Below are 21,931 nucleotides of genomic sequence, written 5' to 3' on the forward strand. Positions count from 1 at the left end.
CCTTGGGGCACCACCAGGGCCACATGCATCTGCATGTACAGTGATTTCTGCCACATGGTTTCTCTCTGATACAGGATGTAGAAGATCACATGATTGTGTGGCTGCTCATCCAGCAGTGTTCCTAGGGGCTGGGAGTTCCTGGTGATGTCCTGGAATGCCGTCCAGGGGGCTTTTCCACCAGCAAGGACATCTCTCCCCTGCTGGCTCTCTCTCAGCTGCCTGGGCTTGGGGACTAGCTGTCCTAGGCTCTACTCAGACATCTACCCCAGATGCAAGGTCTCACATGTCCTGTCCTCCCTTTGTACAGGGAGGGTGTCCTGGCTAGTAGTTTCAGGTTGTTCCTTGTCCTTAACAAGAGAGATGTAGTGCTCCAGACAGGAATGCCACTCTTGCTTTTTCTGCCTCCTGTGGTCCCTCTGGAATGTGGCTATGGTGACCAGCAGCATTCTGCCATAGGGCCCCTCCCAAGTGTCCTCTCCATCAGAAGCAGTTGCATCCTCAGAAGACCCACTTAAGCGGGGGAATCAAGGCACCCTGAAAGCCTGGAGGGCTCTTGGGTAGATGTAGGCACCCTTCATTCGTCACTCCTCGACTTCCATGGTTTTTGGACTTGTGGGGCTCCAGCTTGCTAAGCCAACTCCCTACCATTAGGCTATCACTCTATTTGGCTTCTGGCCACAGGTTTTTCCTTCTCCTTTGAATTCCTCCCAGGCCTGAGTCTTGGTCCTGCTGGCTTCTGGCAAGAATTTTTCCTTCTCCCAATTCAACTGATGGGTGCTTTAGACTCAGGCCCTGCTGGCTTCTGGACACAAGCTTTTCTGTTAATTCCAATAATGTATATCAAAGGCCATTGAGGCCCCAGGCCACTGAGGTCCCTTTTCCCATATCTATTGGCATGATCTTTTTTTCTTTCTCTCTCTCTCTTCCTTCCTTCCTTTCTTTCTCTTTCTTTCTTCCTTCCTTTTCTTTCTTTTTTTCTTTCTTTCTTTTTTATATTTATTTATTTTCCCTTTTGTTGCCATTGTTTTTTATAGTTGTTGTAGTTATTATTGTTGTTGTTATTGATGTCGTCATTGTTAGATAGGACAGAGAGAAATGGAGAGAGGAGGGGAAGGTAGAGAAGGGGAGAGAAAGACAGACACCTGCAGACCTGCTTCACCGCCTGTGAAGTGACTCCCCTGCAGGTGGGGAACTGGGGGTTTGAACCGGGATCCTTATGCTGGTCCTTGCATCTTGCACCATGTGTGCTTAACCCGCTGTGCTACTGCCTGACCCGCCTCTTGTTCTTTCTAGTTAGTTTATGTAGCAAATTATATTGATTTTTCACATTTTAAATCAACTTTGCATTCTTGGGATAAACCTCACTTGGTCACAATGTATTATTCTTCATTAATATTGGATTGTTGGAGAAGTCATTATGTATTTTTTATGTTTTTCTGTGTAAAAATGTGCCATGACCTTTGTGACAACCCAGTATATTGTTGGATTTGTTTTGCCAAAATTTTCTTGGAAATTTTGTATCTATGTTTAAGAAGGATATTGGTCTGCACCTTTTTTATTGCTATTAATTTATTTATAAAATAAGAAATGTTGACAAGAACATAGGATTAGAGGGGTACAATTCCACACAATTTCCACTACCAGAGTTCTGTATCCCATCCCTTCCCTTGAAAGCTTTACTATTCTTTATCCATCTGGGAGCATGGACCTGGCTCTTCTTATAATACCTTTAGTTTTGGTATCAGGGCAATGTTGGTCTCATAATACAAGATTTTTTTTTAAGAACAGATTGGGGAACTCAAAGCAGGATTTGATTGAATTTGGAGTAAAGCACAAAAGTAAAAACCCTGGGTTAAGGGTGAAGGTGTATGTTCGGCTTCATGGGGTGGGTGGGTGGGGTGGGAAGGGACACAGTCTTTTGGTAGTGGGAATGGTGTTTATATACACTTCTTTTAATCTGTAGTCATATAAATCACTATTTAATTAATATGAGAGGGGAAAAATTGAGTGAATGTCTCAAACTTTTTAATGCACAGATCATAGGCTGAGTCTTTGATATGCTGACTCTCTTAAAAGCTTAGACCAGGGAGAACAGAAGCAACCAGTGGCACAGCTATATATCAAAAGACATAAATTATGGTGATGTTGTGTATGATACAGCAAATCCTAACAAAGGAATTTTTCAAAGTTAACCAAGTTGCCAAATAATATGATTATAGCAATTACTATCTATTGCCTTCTTAAACCTTAAGACAGCAGGAACCTCCTACTTCCTCTATAGAGCCTATATTTACCCAGTCCTGGAACCTCTACAGTGGGGCTCACTTTCCTGCATGCTTCTCTCAATTCATACCAAATGATATTCCATCTGCTGATCCCAACCTAATCAACGCAACGAGTACCACCTTGGTACACCTCACTTCAGACCGTGCCCAGAGATGTCAGGCATGGAATGTCAACCCTTCAGCCTCATTACTCAGGTGAGATCTTTCCTTTCATAAGATTCTCTAATTCCATTCCAGGTGGTTCACTTCCCAACAAAGTCTCAAAACCTAGATATAGACCAGGTTCCATGAGATAGAGCATATATTCACATGTATCCATAAATTAGGGCAAAATATACACCTGAAAGTAAAAATACACAATAGTCTACAGTGAGTCAATATGAAGTTCATAATGAAATAGTGTCTACTTAGACTTAGATACCCTCCTCACCTATTTCCTATTAAACTTCCCTTATACACTCCCAAGCTATCCTTATCAAAGCGAGGACTGCAAAAGCTGAATAAGGGCATGAAACTGGCATACTTTAACGACGACTCTTGAGTCACTATCAGCCCACCCCATCAGCGGGGGCCCTAGTTGGGGAGTCCTGAGATTCCCAAACAGACATGATGGGCCTACACCTCAAATAAATCCCTCTCTCCATTGTTACTCGTCATCTATATCAGGAACAATAAAACAGACCCCTTTGTGGACCCCCATAGGACCTTGCCCTCAACTTGAATCAACAACAGTAGAGAATGTTCCATCCTCTGAAGGGAGGCTGGACAAAATACTCTATGCTACACCTGAGAAAGATGGGTCCTTATATTGGAGCAGCTTGGAATGTTCCTACTGATGACCACAGAATGTGAGGTCCGATCTACAGGGATGCAGAGGTCACATAGGCTCCTAAGCTGAATATGGGACCCAGATCAGATTAAATCGATGGGGTTTACAGCCAAAAATACCTTTCCCATATTTGGGAGCTATTCTATTCCCAGATGCAGCTTTCTGGTCCTTTTTCCAGCCATGACATCATTTCCTCAGACAATAACTAGGATCCACCTGCATATCAGACTTAAGGCTCAGGGAAACAAAAAAACAAAAACCAAAAACTAGTATAGCTACAGCCCCCTTGGAATATCACTAAAATATGCCTACTAGCTATCTACAGAATGGAGGCCCCCCCCCCCCAACTCTTCATCTGCACTACTCCAGCCTTTAGATTCATAATTAGTCAACAACTTGTTTGGCTTTATATGTTAACTTTCTTTTCAGCCACCAGGTTCCAGATGCTAGCATGATGCCAACCAGACTTCCCTGGACAGACAATCCCACCAGTGTGTCCTGGAGCTCCGATTCCCTAGAACCCCACCCACTGGGGAAGGAGAGAGGCAGGCTGGGAGTATGGATCGACATGTCAACACCCATGTTCAATGGGGAAGCAATTACAGAATCCGGACCTTCCACCTTCTGCATCCTACAATGACCTTGTTTCCATACTCCCAGAGGGTTAAAGAATAGGAAAGCTATCAAGGGAGGGGATGGGATACGGAGTTCTGGTGGTGGGAATTGTGTGGTGTTGTACCCCTCTTACACAATGGTTTTGTCAATGTTTCCTTTTTATAAATAAAAAGTTAAAAAAAAAAGAATTAGTGTAAATGTTTCACTTCAGATTGTGTCCAGAGATGCCAGGCCTGGGATGTCAGCCCTTCAGCTCCATTACTCTGGTGAGACCTTTCCTAGTTCATAGGACTCCTTAAGTCCATTTTGGGTGGCACACTTCCTAACAATGTCACAGAATCTAGATATATACCAGGGCCCATGAAATAGGGCATATGTTCACATGTATCCATAAGTTAGAGGAAATATATACCTTAAACTAAAAGTGCATAATAGTTTGCAGTGACTCAATAAGTACAGCAAGCAAGTAGAAAGACCTAAAAAAGACACCATTAAGTACTTGATCAAATAGTTTCTACTTGAAGAACCTGAACTGCAATTGGCATATTTCACCAAAGTAAAAGACTCTGGGGTGGGTGGGTGGGGAGAATACATGTCCAAAAAGGATGACAGGCGACCTAGTGGGGGTTGTATTGTTATATGGAAAACTGGAAAATGTTATGCATGTACAAACTATTGTATTTGCTGTCGAATGTAAAACATTAATTCCCCAATAAAGAAATTAAAAAACAAACAAACAAACAAAAATAACAGATAAATAGTTTCTACTTGAAACTATCATCATCTGGGGCCATAGTCAGGGAATCCTGGGATTCCCACATAAATATGATGGGCCTAGGCCTCTAAGAGATCCTTCTCTCCAGCACTGAAGTAATCTTCACCAGGAACAGCATCATGGACCATCTTTTGAGCCTCTACAGGACCTTGCTCTCAATGTGGAACAACAATGGTAGGGACTGCCTCACTCTCCAAAGGGAGGCTGGGTCAACATATGCTGCCACTCAAGGAAGACAGGTCCTGAAATGAGTGCAGCCTAGAATGTTCCTAGCTATGACGATGGAATGTGAGTTTAGACCCACAGGGTTGCAGAGGTTACACAGGCTCCAAGATCAGATCAATGGGGTTTACAGTTAATGGTATTTATATACTTCTCCCACAGTTGGGAGCTACTCTCTTCCCTGATCCAGTTTTCTAGTTCTATTTCCAACTCTGATACCATCTCCCCAGACAATAACATAGGCCACATGCACGTTAGCTGTCAGGTTCAGGTAAAATTAGTAAAGACGTTGGCCTCTTGTATTAGACCTAAAATAGACTTCCTAGCTTTTCCCAAAATGGAGATGCCAAATCTCATCTCCTCTATTCTTACCTTTAGGTTCCTGATTGTTAAACAAGTTGTTCTGCTTTATACATTAATGCTTTTCAGCCACCGAGTTTTAGATGCTACCATGACATCAGCATGACTTTCCTGGGCAGACGACCTCACCAGTGTGTCCTGGAACCCCACCTCTCCAGAGCCCTGCCCGACTAGGGAAAGATAGAAACAGGCTGGGGGTATGGAACAACCAGGCAACACCCACATTCAATTGAGAAGCAATTACAGAAGCATTACCTTCCACCTTCTGCACCTCATAATGATTCTGGGTCCACACTCCCAGAGGGATAAAGATTAGGGAAGCTTCCAATGGAGGGGATGGGATGTGGAACTGATGGGAAAATTGTGTGGAATTATACCCCTCATATCCTACGGTCTTGTCAATCAATTATTAAATCAATAAAAAAGAAAAAGAAAGAATTCATGTAGAACTGATACTTATAAATGCTTGGTAGAACTAGATGGTGAAGCTGTCAGATTCCAAATAATTGGATTTTCTAGAAGTCTTTGTTATTTATTTATAATTTAATTCCACTGTTTTCAGAGAATATATATCGTTAGACTTTAATTGATTTCAATGTGATTAGATTTTACTTGTGCTGCAGACTATGTCTGTTTTGGTAATTGTCTCATTTGTACTTAATAAAAATGTGTATTTTGCTCTTGTTCAGGGAAGTGGTCGATAGACTGATATCTCTAGTCTTTTCCTTTCACGCTAGCTCCATCTCTAGAGAAAATGATGGTTGGTAGTTGCTTTTACATCTTTCCCTAAATTTCTTATTTAAAAATGGGCATTAAACTATATATATATATTTAAATATATAGTTGTACACCTTGTTTTTCACTTATGATAGGTCGATGACATTTACATTAGCACAGATATGTCTACCTTACTCTTCTTTTTTAATATTTTATTTATTTTATTTTTGAGAGAGATGCAGAGAGAGAAACAGAGAGAGAAATACCAGAGCACTGCTCAGCTCTGGCTTACGGTGGTGCAGGGGATTGAACCTGGGACTTCGGAGCCTCAGGCATGAGAGTCTGTTTGCACCACCATTATGCCATCTCCCCTGCCCTTACCTTACTCTTCTTAATAGCTGTACAGTTTGACACTAACTTATGTAATATCATTGCTCTTAATGGATATTCAGGATATTCTGATTGTTTCTAGTCTTCTTCTCACGATTCTGCAATATATATTCTTTTTACTTAAATCTTTGTGCCTATGAAGGAGTGTATTAGATGCGGGAAAATAGGGTTAAATAGTACATGCATGTTAAATTTTGTTAGTTGTTGCCATATGGAAAAGACTTTCACGTAACTTGTTTTCAGGGTTATCGCTAGGGCTCAGTGCCTGCACTATGAATCCACTGCTCTTGGAGGCCATTTTTTCCATTTTTGTTGCTCTTGTTATTGTTGTTGTTGTTATTGCTGTTGTTGTTGTTGGACAGGACAGAGAGAAATTGAGAGGGAGGGGAAGAAGAGAGGGGGAGAGAAAGACACCTGCAGGCCTGCTTCACTGTGGGTGGGGAGCCGGTGGCTTGAACTGGGATCCTTATGTTGGTCCTTGCACTTTGCACCACATCTGCTTAACCCGCTGTGTGACTGTCCAGCCCCCCTCAAGTAACTTCTTAAGATATTAAAAAAGAACTCCTCTTATTGACTCACAGAAGTGATCTAAAAAAAATAGCCTCCATCTTCTTTTTAGATAATTCATGTGGTCTGGGAGGTGGCGCAGTAGATAAAGCTTTGGACTCTCAAGTATGAGGTTCTAAGTCCAATCCCTGGCAGCACATGTACCATAATTATATCTGGTTTTTTCTCTCTCTCCACTTTTCATTCTTCATGAATGAATAAATAAAATCTTAAAAAGAAAGGTTAAAAAAAGAATTCATATCACACTTAAAAAATCAAGGAGAGGCTGAGGGTGGCACATTTGGTTAAGTGCACATAGTATTAAGCACTAGAACCCATGCAAGGACCCAGGTTCAAGCCCCTGCTACCCATCTGCTGGGGGGGGGGAGGTTGTCTCACAAGCTGTGAAGCAGGTCTGCAGGTGTCTATCTTTCTCTCTCTCTTTATCTCCACCTCCCCTCTCAATTTCTCTCTTTCCTACTGAAAGAAAAAAAGAAAGAAAAAAAATCCCACCAGAAACAGTGGATTTGTACTGAGCCCCAGTGACTGAAGGCCAAAAAAAGGAGGAAAAGAAGTTTTTAGGCAACCAATTTGTCCTTTCTTTTAAGCAAAGTCAAATGTTCAGATTTTGCCATCTGCATCAGCAAATTTCCCTGCAATCACTTTCAAATTGTTTGGGCTTCATGTAACTGTTAATGTATGTCAGTGCAGACTGTGGTGCCTGGGGGCCGGGTGCTGAGTGGATAAGAGGATAAGGATACTGTATCCAGGCAATGTAAGAGTGAGAATGAGAGGGAGCATGATCTGTCGGCAATACATAAACTTCTTGAGCCTCTGGTGCTTGGAACCAACCACTCAAGGCAATCCTGGATAATTTCAAAAGTGGAATTTTTATGGGCAATTTTAAGAGAGCGCATGGGTGCGTGTGTGCGTATGTACACACACACACTCGGGTTGACATGCCCTTTCTTTATAATGGACACAGGGGAAAAGAGGCAAGGGACCTCAGTTATAGCTGACAATTATTTATGCCATTAGATTTTATGTGAGCTTGTTAGGCACTCAGTAAAAACTATCTCAACCACTTATTGTTGAATCTTAAGCCAAGGGACAGATGAAGAACAGGAGGAAACAATAAAGACACATTTCAAAGAGACACAATGAGCCTTTATGTTAACTCCTGATGGGGAAGATGACTTTCCCACATAGTCCACATTCTTGGGGAGTAAGTCTTTGGAGTCCAGTTCAATGTGGAATTAGATGGACAGGGTAGCATCTACTTCAAGATTTCCTGTTTAAGTTTCCTTTCTGCCCTAATTTCTCCTTAGCCATTGTGGTGACTTTCATTTTTGTTTTTTTCTGAAATCAATTGGGAAAGGTTACACTAGGAATAGCAGGTGGGTAAAAGGTAATTTGTGATTATGCCAACCACATTTGTTAAACTTCACACCTTTCTGGGGTTGGGCAGTGACACACTTGGTTGAGCGAACATGTCACCATGCATAAGATTTGGGGTTTAAGCACCTGGTCCCCACCTGCAGACAGCAAGTTTCACAAGCACTGAAGCAGGTATTTCTCCTTCTGCCTAGCTATTTCCCCTTCCCCTCTCAATTTCCCTGTCCTACCAAGTATAAGAAAAAAATAAAGCAAAAAAAAAAAAAATTCAAACCTTTCCAAGACAGCATTTATTAAATGCTTTGTGATGAGAACACAATGATCAAAATTCTAGTCCTCAAAGGTTGACTTAAAAAATGCCTGGTGACCTTGTCTTCATTTGACACCAAACTAACGATAACTAATATAAGGATGAAAAGTGATTCTGTGCCAAGAGTTCCAGGTACAAAAGAGGTGGAACTCTGTTACTGTATGTTTTTTACTAAAGATTTCAAAAGTTGAAATACCACAGAATTATAGCACTATATAAGTTTCATTTGTCACCATTGCTTTTCATATGTATATATATTTAAACCAGAGCACTGCTCAGCTCTGGCTTATGGTGGTGTAAGAGACTGAACTTGGGACTTTGGAGCCTCAGGCATGAAAGTCTGTTTGCATAATCATTATGGTAACTATACCTGCCCCAATCATTAATATTTATTGAATGATATATCATCATGCTAACTTACCTTCTGCAAAGCCCCAGACCATCTGTAGGTTTCATTAACAAAGGAATAAAGATGGCCAGGAAGATTGTTATGTGGGAAACTGAGAAATGTTACATATGTACGAACTACTATATTTTATTGTCAATTGTAAACCATTAATCCCTCCAATGAAGAAAAAACCTAAAAGCAAAATTGAAGCAGATTCTGGAAAAAAAATAGATGGTCAGAGAGATAGCATAGTGGTAGTGTACAGAACTGACATGCTAGAGAGCCTAGGTTTTCTCCCTGGTCCTACCAAATAGCTAGAGCTTAATAAATATTTGTTGAATCAGTATATAAATGAAAGATTAGAGAATATAATATAGGTACGTGTTTGGCAGATAGTGGAGAGGAAATATATACTAGTTTCCTCTAGTTTCCTCTCTTATAGGACCAGGGTTCACTAAGTCCAGTGCTTACATGGGCCATGTGGGTAATGAGCTTGAGGACTACTAACTAGATCTACTAACTAGATATGGAACCATGTACTCAGCTTCATGGAATTGTTGTCACTTAAGAGCATGAAAAAAAACCCCATGAATTCGGTGTAACAGGATCTTCTTTTAGTAAAAGGCAGAAATCTGAATTCTTATATGAAATTTTCAGACTTTAAAACATACATAAAGTTGTACAGACATACACACACACAGAGAGACCTTAGAGGAGCCAACAAAATATATCTACTATTGAATTTAGCTCTGGGAGGCCTATTCATTACAATTTGGACTCATGTTCAGTCACTCACATTAGTGCTCAGACTACAGCCATGAATGACCATATGACAGTGACCATACATACCAACAAGTGACTCAGAACTCTGGTTGGGGATGTTGTGCGAAGCCTCTTGGAGAACGTAGGTGGACGTGGAGAGGGGTGAAGGGCAGATGCTGCTGGCCGGGACATATGGAGGGTTGTAGGATGAGCTGTAATACTGGGAATACTGACTCTGAGGGAAGCCAGAGTAAGAAGGATAGTCCTGGGAAGAGAGACACAGAGGTTGTGAGTGAGAAAGTCTGTTTGGGTGTGGACCTCCAATTGTGGCCTTTCCCAAATCTCTTTCCATTTAGGAAAAATGCGTTATGAGAGCAAGGATTTTTGCAGACCTCAGGACAAGGAATAATAATGATAATGGTAATAATAATAATAATAATACTGACTTTTTTAAAAAAAAGTAGTATCATGCTTGGGAGGAAAAGGAGACACCAACTGGGTTGTGGCAATGAAATAATATGGAAAAGAAGGGAAAGCAGCTTACACTGGGGCTTCTGAGTGGGGATAGGAAGGGAAGCCTACTGGGGAAATTCTGGGATGGTATAAAACACACATTTCAAAACAAATTCCCTACAGGGGAAGGAAGCTGATCTTTGAGAGTTGCTCTCAGGGGTTTTTAATATCCTGTCTGTCTTGTGCGTTGGCTCTACAAGACACTGTTGGGCTCAGGGATGCAGAGAGTGGCAGCTGGAGACAAGAAGGCACATTCTGAGGTACATTACTGGAGGTGTCTTTGAAAGTGTTCTTGGTCACTATTGTATCCCTAGTGTCTGAAACAGTACCTGGCAAATATGGGCACTCAAGAAATACTGTATACATTACTGAAAAAAATGAATGAGTAATGAAGGTCATATATATACACCCCAAACACTAAGCTGCATTTTAGGTTCAAGACAGGTACAAAAAAAGCAACACCTACATAATGTTAGGGACCAGGAATCTTTTACAAGGGTGTTCTGGGAATCAAATTTAAGAATGTGAATCCTTTTTTTTAAGTCTTGCTTAAACCAACCAGATAGTTTAATTTTCCAACTCCATTTTCCATTTCCATCAATATATTCTGATATTCTGCCCTATCAGCAATGGAAACCACTGCTTCTCAACTTTTCAAAGAAGTCATGGAAAATTTAGCTTCCTGGCCTCCTCCCCAGATTTACTGATTCAGAAGTTCTAAGGGTGACATTAAAAACAACAACAAATAAAACCTCCGTGTTTTGGGGAAACTACTGTTGTGAAATGGACAAACACCCAGAGTGAAGAATTAGACTTTTAAAAGTATTGTTCTATTTACAGGTATTTTACCTACATATCTATCTAGTCCATTAGAAATAATTCAAAAATCTATGAAACAAACTTAATATACTCCAAGGGTAAATCATTTAAATTTTGTAACTCATATTTAATTATGCTTAATATTCTTAAAGTCCTTATAGCCTGGGGTACTTTTGTTTCAACACTAGCCTAGATGCATGCTAACTCTTTGAAATCATTTTGAACCTATAGGGTAGGTGCATAAATAACACAAAGACTTCCCATATACATTTTGTAGGTTAATTCTTAATCCACATTCTAAGTAAAACCACCAAGAGAATCTATGGGCTGGTATCTATCTTTCCAGCATCAGCTTAATTCTATTTAACAAGTATTAACAGATCACCTACTGTAAGCTGGGCACTTGACATTGAGATAAGAGATGTTCTTTCACCCTTGTGAAGCTCAATTTGGCAAAAGAGCATTTATATAACCCAGATTCAACAGTCACTGGCTTTGATGGGATAGCTCAAGATGGAGCAGACGTTACTTATGCCATCTAGGAAATGTAGTAGTGACTGTACAATCTGACCCCTGTGGTCTCTAAACCTGGGAAATGAGAGACTGGATTTCTGATGGGGGTGGTGAGTGAGGGTAGGCATTCCATGTGTTATCACTTAGGGGGATTCTTTGAAGAAAGAATTGAGAAAAAAGCTGGCAGGAGGTACACCTACCTGGTGCACACCTCCAAATCCGGCAGCATTGGCCAGTCCATTAGCTCCTTGGTAGATTCCTGCTGTGCCTGCCAGGAGGAACAGGGTACAAGTGAGTGTTTTTACTTTTACACTTGGAGATGGGTTTGGAGCAGAAGGATGCAACATAGTGAGAAAGGTGAGGGGGCATCTTTATGGTCTGACAGTTTGAGCTGTGACTTTGCATGTTACCAAGCTTCTATGAGCCTTAGTTCTTTCCATTCATGAATAAAAATAAATAACACCTTCATCAAAAGGATCCTGGTGGGAAATAAATGAGACAGTGCACACAACATAGTCTCTGGCACTCGAATATTATGACTAGAATTATTTAAAATTCTGTGGTAGAGGTATATAACAGATAATTGACCATCTCATCCATTTAAAGTGTACAGTCCAGTGGCAGTATGTATATTCACACTGCTTGACAACTGAAGTCGAGTCCCCCCAAAGACAGGGCAGCTGGATATGGCCATGGGGGGTAGGAGGTGACCCAAGACTGAACAATCCTGCTGAGCTTCACCAGCAGTGCTCTGGCAGCTGTTACTGTGCCCAAAGTGAACTTGGAAAGTAAAAGGACAGCAACAGGGATGCAATCCCCACCCTGTTCCTGTTGGCTTTGCCCTTTTGGAATAATAAAGAATAGTTAAGGCTCTTGTATACTTTGTTCCAGGAGGGAGTCTGATGTGGCCTTGATCTAAATGCCTGCCTTCCTTGCTTGCCTCTAAGTCCAGCTCCTGGTTTTTTAGTCCTCTCGTACACATCTATCTACCTGGATACGATCTCAGTTTCTTTAGAGGTGGATATAAGTAATGACTCCCCCTGCCTCTATTGTGAATTTGAAGAGCAATTAAACAAGCATATTCCTCTTCATGCAAAAGCTGATGTGACGTTGTTTGACTTTTTGTGAAACTGGGCATATTCAGCTACAGCCATCATCATTATCTAGCCCTAGTGATTTTCATCTTTCAGAACTAAAACTCTGTACTTGATTAAACAATTCCTTTTGCAAACATCATTCTACTTTAACAATATTTATTCTATTTTAATGAGAGATACAGAGAGGGAGACAGAAAGATCAGAGCTTTGCTCAGCTCTGGCTTATGGTGTTGCTGAAGATTGAACCTGGGACCTTTGGTGCCTCAGGTATGAGTTTTTTTTTTTTTGCATAGCCATTATGCTATCTCCTCAGCCTATCATTTGACTTTCTGTCTGAATTTGATAACTCTAGGAACATTATGTAAATGGGATCATGCAGTGTTTGTCCTTTTGCAGCTGTAGAACCTCAAAAGGATGAGTAGTTGCTAGCAAACACAAACTGGGTATATGGCCACACCTGGGTGTTCTGTCCTATTCTTCATTACAAGAAGGTTGTCTAAAATAAAAAAAAAAAAATCCTACTAGCTTTTTCCAAAATGGAGACCCCAAATATCCATCCACAATATTCTTGCCTTTAGGTTCATGATTAGTCAACAATTTGCTCTGCTTTCTATCTTAACTCTTTTTCAGCCACCAGATACCAGATGCTAACATGATGCCAACTGGACTTCCCAGGGCAGGTGACCCCGCCAATGTGTCCTGGAGCCCTACCTCCCCAGATCCCTGCCCCACTAGGGAAAGAGTGAGGCAGGCTGGGAGTATGGGTTGACTTGTCAACGCCCATGTTCAGTGGGGAAGCTATTTACAGAAGTCAGACCTTCTACTTTCTGCACCCCATAATGTCCCTGGGTTCATACTCCCAGAGGGTTAAAGAATAGGAAAGCTATCAGGGGAGGGAAAGGGATATGGAGTTCTGGTGGTGGAGTTGTGTGGAACTGTACCCCTCTTATCCTATGGTTTTTGTCAGTGTTTCCATTTTATAAATAAAAACTTAAAAAAAAATCACTGAATTTGTCCACACCAGTGTGGTATATGGGAGTCCTATACTATCCGCAAGGGTAAGATCACGCATGTCTGGCAGAAAGTCTATGTCAGTCTATTCCACTTAATATCATTTTTTTTCTTGGTTCTGGTTACCATGGCAACCCAACCTGCTGAAGCTTAGGACACACCCGGCTTAGGAAGACTCCTGAATGGAGTGCTTTCTTTTTTGATTTCTCTTTTCTTTTGTGTCAATCTTCTGAATGGTGACTTTTGGCAGATTTGGAAACAAACAGGCAACAGTCTTAATCTATGGTATTCTTTTTTAAATTTTTATTTATTATTGGACAGAGACAGAGAGAAATTGAGAGGAGACGGGGGGAGAGAAAGAGAGACACCTGTAGCCCTGCTTCACCATTCGTGAAGCTTTCTCCCTGCAGGTGGAGACCAGGGGCTTTAACCTAGGTCCTTGTGCACTGTAATGTGAGCACTTAATCAGGTGTGCCACTGGCCCCTGCTATTCTTTTTTTAAGGGTTAAAAATGATTTTATTATACAAGAAAATAGGTACTTGCCTAATGAGGTTATCTCATGTACAACATACGTTTGATACTTATCAGTTCTGATCCCTTATTTGTGCTTTTGCTAACTAATTTAGTTCTAGATTAACTCAGGACTCTTACTATTTTCTTTGACCTTCCTCCTCTCACCTTCTAACACCACTCTTGTACAGATATATATATGTATTCATATTCATCCATCCATCCACTCATCCATGTGCACACATCCATATATATATGTATATATATTATATACCAGATCTTGGACCTCATGGTAGAATAAAGGTATGCCAGAATAAAAAAAAACATATATGCTCAGATCTGCAATTCTGTGACTACTTGATGATGTTCACTTATGATGATAATAATTAAGATCACTGGGGGGGGGGTGCACAGTAAATAAAAGAAGCCAAACAGAAAAAAACAATATGGCAAAACAGCTCACTTGAGTAGTGCTCTGATTTGCCAAGCACATGATCCAGGCTTGGGCCAGGCTCCCACCACATTGAAGAAATCTTCAATGTTGTGATCTCTTTCACTCTCTCTGCTTCCCTGCCTCTAGCTTAAAAATAAATAAATATAAAAAAACTAGAGGGGGTATGAGTATCAATATGTTCAAGATAGAAGACAAAAATCTTCCAGGGGGGGAGTTGGGCTGTAGCGCAGCGGGTTAAGCGCAGGCGGCGCAAAGCACAAGGACCGGCATAAGGATCCCGGTTCGAACCCCGGCTCCCCACCTTCAGGGGAGTCGCTTCACAGGCGGTGAAGCAGGTCTGCAGGTGTCTATCTTTCTCTCCTCCTCTCTGCCTTCCCCTCCTCTCTCCATTTCTCTCTGTCCTATCCAACAATGACAACAACAATAATAACAACAACAAGGGCAGCAAAAGGGAATAAATAATAAATAAAATAAATATTAAAAAAAAAATCTTCCAGGGGCTTTGATCACTCAGGAATATACCCCCCTGAACAGGGCTCTGACACCCTGGAAGAAGGTTGGCTAGCAACATGTAGCTCGGATTTGGGTCCTAGACACTATTCCTCAACATGAGAAGTCTATGGGTACCTGCACCATGTACCACTGGTGATACTTGAGTCCTTTTGTCAGTCCATGGTATTCTTTCTCCTAATCACCCTCTATTTGTTTTCATTTTATGACCCAGGATCATTTGGAGAATGGACAGCTGAACAAACTGCAGTGTGCCAAGGGTAGTCACTGAGCCCCTGTAGAGAGAGATCCAACCTATGCCAGAGAGGACCGTAGAGAAAGGGGGCATGTGGCTCCAGAAACCTTGTGCCACAGCTTGTGCTTTGCAAATAGACCCGCCACGAACTGGAGTTAAACACTGATTCCATCTAGATGCTGGAATGCCTAGGAAGGGGAGATAAGGAAGAGATGAGGAAATGTTCTCTTTTAAGATAGATGGTGGCAGGTCCTGTTAGGGATCACCAATAAATATTAACCTCTTCTCACTTCTATTAGTAGAATCTCTGCTTATGAATCAGGCACATGATTCTTATTGTTTAGAATCAATAAAATATCCTCCAGCTCCCCCTGTGGCTGTGAGACCATATGATGATTTCTCCACAAAGGAAGAGTGACAAATCAATGTGTGCAACTTCCTGGTTGAGCCTTTAAAGGAAAGAGCTAGGTCCCTGTGGGATGGGACCATCTTGGACCATACGGTAGAGCAATAAAGATATCAGGAAGTTGGACCTTTGTAGACCACAAGTGACATAGAAGTTCGTACTTTTGGGAGTCGGGTGGTAGCACAGCAGGTTAAGCGCACGTGGCGTAAGTTTGTACTTTTAGTTCGGAAATTGTGTCTATATCTATGTATCTCTCTCTCTGTGTATGCATTTGCCAAGGGCATTGCTATGCTTTCCATCACAACACAGAACTGCTATCTTGCTTTTGGGTCAACTGGTCTTTTTGGGTTTGATGCAAAAGTAGATTTTTAATCTCTGCCTTATTAGAACAATATTTAGTTGGATATTATTTTTCAACATCAGCTTCCTAGTGATATGCCAAGTGCTACTGTGTCAAGTTGTAGAAGTTTGATGGTTGTATTCGGAAGAATGCAACAACTGGATGAATAAGCAAGGAGTTAATATAATTCAAGACAGATCAAAAGGCAGTGATGCAGTAGTGCAATACTCCTGAAATGTAAACTGCAGGTTGGAAACTGCCCCCACAACTATTTACAATCAGGCTGTAATAAGATAACTATAGAAATCAAAACCCAGTGTATAGTGATGCTTACACTTTTCTGCTGAATCTTTAAAAATTTAAGACTTGTGATCTGTCTTTTAAAAATTCTATTATTTCTCAGTCTTTTTAAAATTATTGCCATTCTTCCCCCCTCATGACTCCTTTTATGAAGTTTTATTAGAGAGACACTATATTTCTTTCTGTTCATATCTATATCTCTCTATATACCTATCTATATATATATATAGTATTTAACACAAAAAGAGTAAGATATCTTTGGCCATCCCAGTCCAAGAACCAGTTTATGCCATAATAGGTGATACACTTAGAATCTATGTTCCAGTGATATCTCCCCCCCCTTCCCCATTTCTTCTCTTCTCTTTCCCTTCCCCTCTTCTTCTTTCCCCTTCCCTTCCCTTCTCTCACTTTCTCTTCTCTTTTGCCAAAGGGTTATTGCTGGGGCTAGAACCCCCAGCCTGCATGAATCATCCATCATTCTTGTTGGTCATTTCTTTCTTTCTTTTAATAGAGGGGGAGAGAGAGAGAGACAAAGAAAGAGATACTACTCTCTGCATGAGCACTACTCTACTGCTCATGCAGGCAGAGGCCTAGGGCTTGAACTCAGGTTCTTTTACATGATAACTTAGCACTCTATAGGTAAGCTACCACCCTGTGATTAACTTTTATCTTATTTTTCATTGAGTTTAGGGAAAAGTCCTAGACCACAGGGAGTGTGTATGGTTTAATGCCTGAAGTTGAGTCTTGGTATTGAGCAAAGATGTTCATGGCATGGTATGCTATTAAGTGCAGCAACCCAGCTCTGTTGCTACCTAACTTCTAAGATAGGTATGGTCATTTAATTCACAGAAACTCAGTGCTGGAAAGGCTCTGTGATTTTTCTCAATAGTGTTTGGGCTGAAAACTACTACTTCATACTTAGGTTGTTATAAAAACAATAAAAAACACACTCCCTAAAGGAAAATACCAAGTGTTGGGTAAAGACATGGAAAAGTGGGGACTCTAGTCCATTGTTATTGGTAATATAAAATCGGTCAGTTACAATGGAAAACAACTCAAAAAGTTGAACATAGTATTATCATGTGATGACCTCCTCACTAGGAAAAGACAGAAACAGGTTGGGTGTATGGATTGACCTACTAATGCCCATGTCGAGTGGAGAAGCCAGACCCCCCACTTTCTGCATCCCAGAAAGAATTCTGGTCCAGTGGTCTGGGAGGTGATGCAGTGGATAAAGCACTGGACTCTCAAGTATGACATCCCGAGTTTAATCCCTGGAAGCCCATGTGCCAGAGTAATGACTGGTTCTTTCTCTCTCTTCCTGTATTTCTCATTAATAAATAAATGAATTCTTTAAAAAAAAGAATTTTGGTCCATATTCCTAGTGGGATAAATAATAGGAAAGTTTCCAATGGAGGGAATGTGACATAAAACTCTGGAGGTGGGGACTGTGTGGAATTGTATCCTTGTTATTTTACAATCTTGTTAATCATTATTAAATCACCAATAAAAAAGTGTTATTATATGATTCAGGAGCATGACAGATAGCTCAGTATAAGAGTTCATACCCTGCACTGGGTTTTATTCTTAGTGTCACATAAGAAACAAAGACAGATAAAATCAAATAGAGCTTTGCAGATGACAGGGCAGCACTCTAGTTTTTATCTCTCTGAATTAGGGTAAAAAAGAGCTACCATATAATCCTGCAATTATATTCCTGAGCAGATACACCATAGAATAAAAAAAAAGGTGTTAAAATAAAACTTTTACATGAATGTTCATAGCAGTGTTAATCAAAACAGCAAAACTGTGGAAAAATACCAACAGTCATCAAATGATTAAGTAACTGATATGTTAGTAGATGAAAGAGTAATATATAAAAATTATGCATAGTCATTGAATGGACTTATTCAGCTATCACGAAAGAACAGAGTGCTGATATATAAGTTAATATGGATATATCTTGAAAACATCATGGTAAGTGAAAGGCACTCAATCTCCAATTAGAACAGACAAACCTGGGGGCTGGGCATTGGTGCACTGGGTAGAGTGCACATGTAACCATGCACAGGGACCCCAGTTCAAGTCCCTGGTCCCCACCTGTAGTTGCCTTTGTCTCTCCCTCCTTTCTCAATTTCTCCCTGTCTCTATCAAAGAAAGAAAGAAAAATAAATAGGCAAGCCCATAGAAATAGAAAGTAGATTAGTAGTTTCTAGGACTGAAAGGAGGAGAGAAAGAAATAGGAAATGATAGCTTAATGATTGAGTCCAGAGAGAAGAAATGATATGAGTCTCCAGCATTCATTCCAGCCCCCTCCAAGCTCAGGGAACAATGCTTGTCCTCAGCCTTCAGCATCAATCTAGTTCTTTTCCATTTTTTTCCCTTTGTTGCCAATATAATGGGTCTATCTATCCAGGCTGTCAAGATTCCCTGCAGATAAAACAACTCACACATACAGGGCCTACTCACTATCTGGGTGAGATTAAGGCTCTTCTAAATGTCAATTTGAAAAGACCCATCCTCCCTTATCATCACTGTGAGGAGACTGGGGGGGGGGGGGGTTGTCAAACTGGAAAGCAAACATAAACATGCTTATTGCACTCATACTTGCCCACAATACTGAGCCTTCCTGCTTGGCCAACACTGGAGAGAATTGCATAAGAGAGTTGGCACTGCCTGTGACACGGAGAACTCCCCATGAACTCTGCACCAGATGTGTGATCAGGAGGGCACTGCGGAGTGGCCTGTTAAATTCCAGAGCAGATTTTATATGGTGGATTAGAAGATTAGCAATCCCATCTAAATGAATAAATTTAATGGAGAGATCTCAAAGAACATGTTGTAGAGGTGTGCGCCTGCTGAACATTTCTCTTTGATGCCACAGCCAAGAAAGAGCTCCCATGGTCATGTAAGATGGGTCTCACACATGCATGACTTTACTTGCTTGGGTCACTTTTTTGAAAGAGAGATGGGCAAAGACACACACACACACAGAGGCGGGGGGAGGGGGAAGGGGGAGGGGGAGAGGGAGGGGGAGGGGAAGAGGGAGAGAGAGAGAGAGAGAGAAGCACTAAACTTGCCCTCTCTTGCCATAGCATCTCTCATGTGGTTCAAGGCTTGAACGGGGGCTACGTGCATAGCAATGCAGGCACTCTCTCCAACACTGAGATAGATGATTTGGTCTCACGTTGCCAACCTCTGCCCATTATTCTTCAACATGAAATCATAAGTGAGAGGTGGAAAATGAGTCTGAGATCAGATAATCCCAGATAATCCTGGGATCAGATAATCCCAATTAGTTGCCCATTATCTGGGAAAGGCTCTGGTGCATACTGACACTACTCAAAGATGGCTCTGTCAGGGTTCTCTATGAGGTATGTACAAGGTGAACAAAGGGCAGAAATGAATCATATTGTTTCTTGGAGTCCAAGTCTTGTGTCCCAAAGTCTGAGGATTTGAGGCCAGGCTAATGTTTCTAGAACTTTCTGTGAAGGACTAGTTTTTAATGCTTCACCCTTACTAGATGACCTGCATGCAACTCATGCCATGGGCAAATCATTGTGAGACTCAACATCTCTTAAACTGGTCTGCACCTGTGCTTGGATATCTCATTTCTGAGAAAGTCCTCACTCATACTTTCAGTTACATATTTAGTGTTATCATAGGACAGTAACATTTTATGGACTCATGCCAGTGGGCAAAGTAACGTAGTAAGAAATATGACAGGGATTTTCTTAAGGAAGGGGTAATTTCTCCAGTCTAAAGGAATGGATTACAGTTATAGGAGAGGGAAGGAAGTGAGTAAAAAAAAAAAAAGAGGATAAGAAGGACCAGAAGTTCTGGGGCAGAGGGATTCTATTCTCTGTACCCACTGATAGCTTCTAAGATAGTAGCAAGACCCTGGAATCAGAAGTGTCTGTGTGCATGGGTCTAAAGCAGGTGGTTCTCAAAAACCTTACAAGTCAAGTTGGTAAGGGAAGAAACAGGAGTAGTCACAGAGGTAAACAGTGACACACTGAGCTTTCAGCATTGTGGAATGACAGGAGATGGCGAAGATTATGGTGAACTGGACCACACAGACTGTGTCAGTCACTATTGGGCTCCTTGGTAGACATTCACAATTTCTTTCTCTTTGTTAGCTTCTTTCCTTGCTTCTAAAGCTTTCCTTGCAGTTTCAAGATAGTTAGTTAATCTTAGTTAATCTTGTTTTGGCCAAGAGGGTTCTGCTCTCAGCTCCTCCTCAGGAACATACAGTGAGGCTGAAATGCCTGGAGCCATGATAGCCATCTTGGGACATGAGGTTGACAGTATAATCTTTTTATTTTATTTTATTTATTTATTCCCTTTTGTTGCCCTTGTTGTTTTACTGTTGTAGTTATTATTGTTGTTGTCATCGTTGTTGGATAGGACAGAGAGAAACGGAGAGAGGAGGGGAAGACAGAGAGGGGGAGAGAAAGATAGACACCTGCAGACCTGCTTCACCGCCTGTGAAGTGACTCCCCTGTAGGTGGGGAGCCGGGGTTCGAACCGGGATCCTTATGCCGGTCCTTGTGCTTTGCGCCACCTGCGCTTAACCCGCTGCACTACAGCCTGACTCCCCTGAAAGTATAATCTTAAAAGACCCATCTGCTGAGGTTGGCAAAGCAAAAGTGACAAAAACCAGGCTGTGAAGACAGCAAACAGAGCAGCCTTGGGGTCTAGGTTTCTTGTTAATTATATCACAATGTCATTATGGGTTGGCTGAGTCAGTGTGAGCTGGGTTTTTTTTTTTTCCCCTTTTGTTGCTCAGGTTTTTTTTATATATATATCATTGTTGTAGTTATTATTATTATTGTTTTTATTGCTGTCGTTGTTGGATATGACAGAGAGAAATGGAGAGAGGAGAGGAAGACAGAGAGGGGGAGAGAAAGACACCTGGGGGTTGTGCGGTGGCGTAGTGGGTTAAGCGCATGTGGCGCAAAGCGCAGGGACCGGCATAAGGATCCCGGTTCGAGCCCCCGGCTCCCCACCTGCAGGGGAGTCGCTTCACAGGCGGTGAAGCAGGTCTGCAGGTGTCTATCTTTCTCTCCCCTTCTCTGTCTTCCCCTCCTCTCTCCATTTCTCTCTGTCCTATCCAACAACGAATTGCGTCAACAAGGGCAATAATAATAACCACAACGAAGCTACAACAAGGGCAACAAAAGGGGGGGAAAATGGCCTCTAGGAGCGGTGGATTCATGGTGCAGGCACTGAGCCCAGCAATAACCCTGGAGGAGGAAAAAAAAAAAAAGAAAGATAGACACCTGCAGACCTGCTTCACCACCTGTGAAGCAACTCCCCTGCAGGTGGGGAGCCAGGTGCTTGAACCGGGATCCTTACGCTGGTTCTTGCGGTTTGCGCCACATGCGCTTAACCTGCTGCGCTACCTCCTAACTCTCGTGAGTTGGGCTTTTTATCTCTTACAGCTCAGTGTTCCTAACTAACACAGTGTGATTCAATTCTGATCAGTCTGTCACCTAGAAATGTGGGTGTAATGAAGAAAAGTCAGAAATCTGAACTTGTAGATGAAATCTCCTATTTTTAAATGCAAGCCACAAACAGAAATGGGTTGGATCACATCAACCCGAAATATGCTTGCAGGGAGTATTT

General features: G+C 41.5%; 1 protein-coding gene across 3 annotated transcripts in view; it reads right to left on the reverse strand.

Annotated features, from left to right (window-relative positions):
* Positions 1-21,931, reverse strand: part of EYA2 (EYA transcriptional coactivator and phosphatase 2) — a 326,053-nt gene that overhangs the window by 117,901 nt on the left and 186,221 nt on the right. For all 3 annotated transcript variants that reach the window (XM_007526717.3, XM_060185905.1, XM_060185898.1), the window contains 2 exons: positions 11,640-11,707; positions 9,682-9,859 (listed from right to left, as the gene is read on the reverse strand). In XM_007526717.3, coding sequence (XP_007526779.1) covers positions 9,682-9,859; positions 11,640-11,707 — 246 coding nt within the window. The remainder of the gene's footprint in view (positions 1-9,681; positions 9,860-11,639; positions 11,708-21,931) is intronic.

Source organism: Erinaceus europaeus, chromosome 1 (assembly GCF_950295315.1).
Source record: "Erinaceus europaeus chromosome 1, mEriEur2.1, whole genome shotgun sequence".
NCBI classification, from domain to species: Eukaryota; Metazoa; Chordata; class Mammalia; order Eulipotyphla; family Erinaceidae; genus Erinaceus; species Erinaceus europaeus.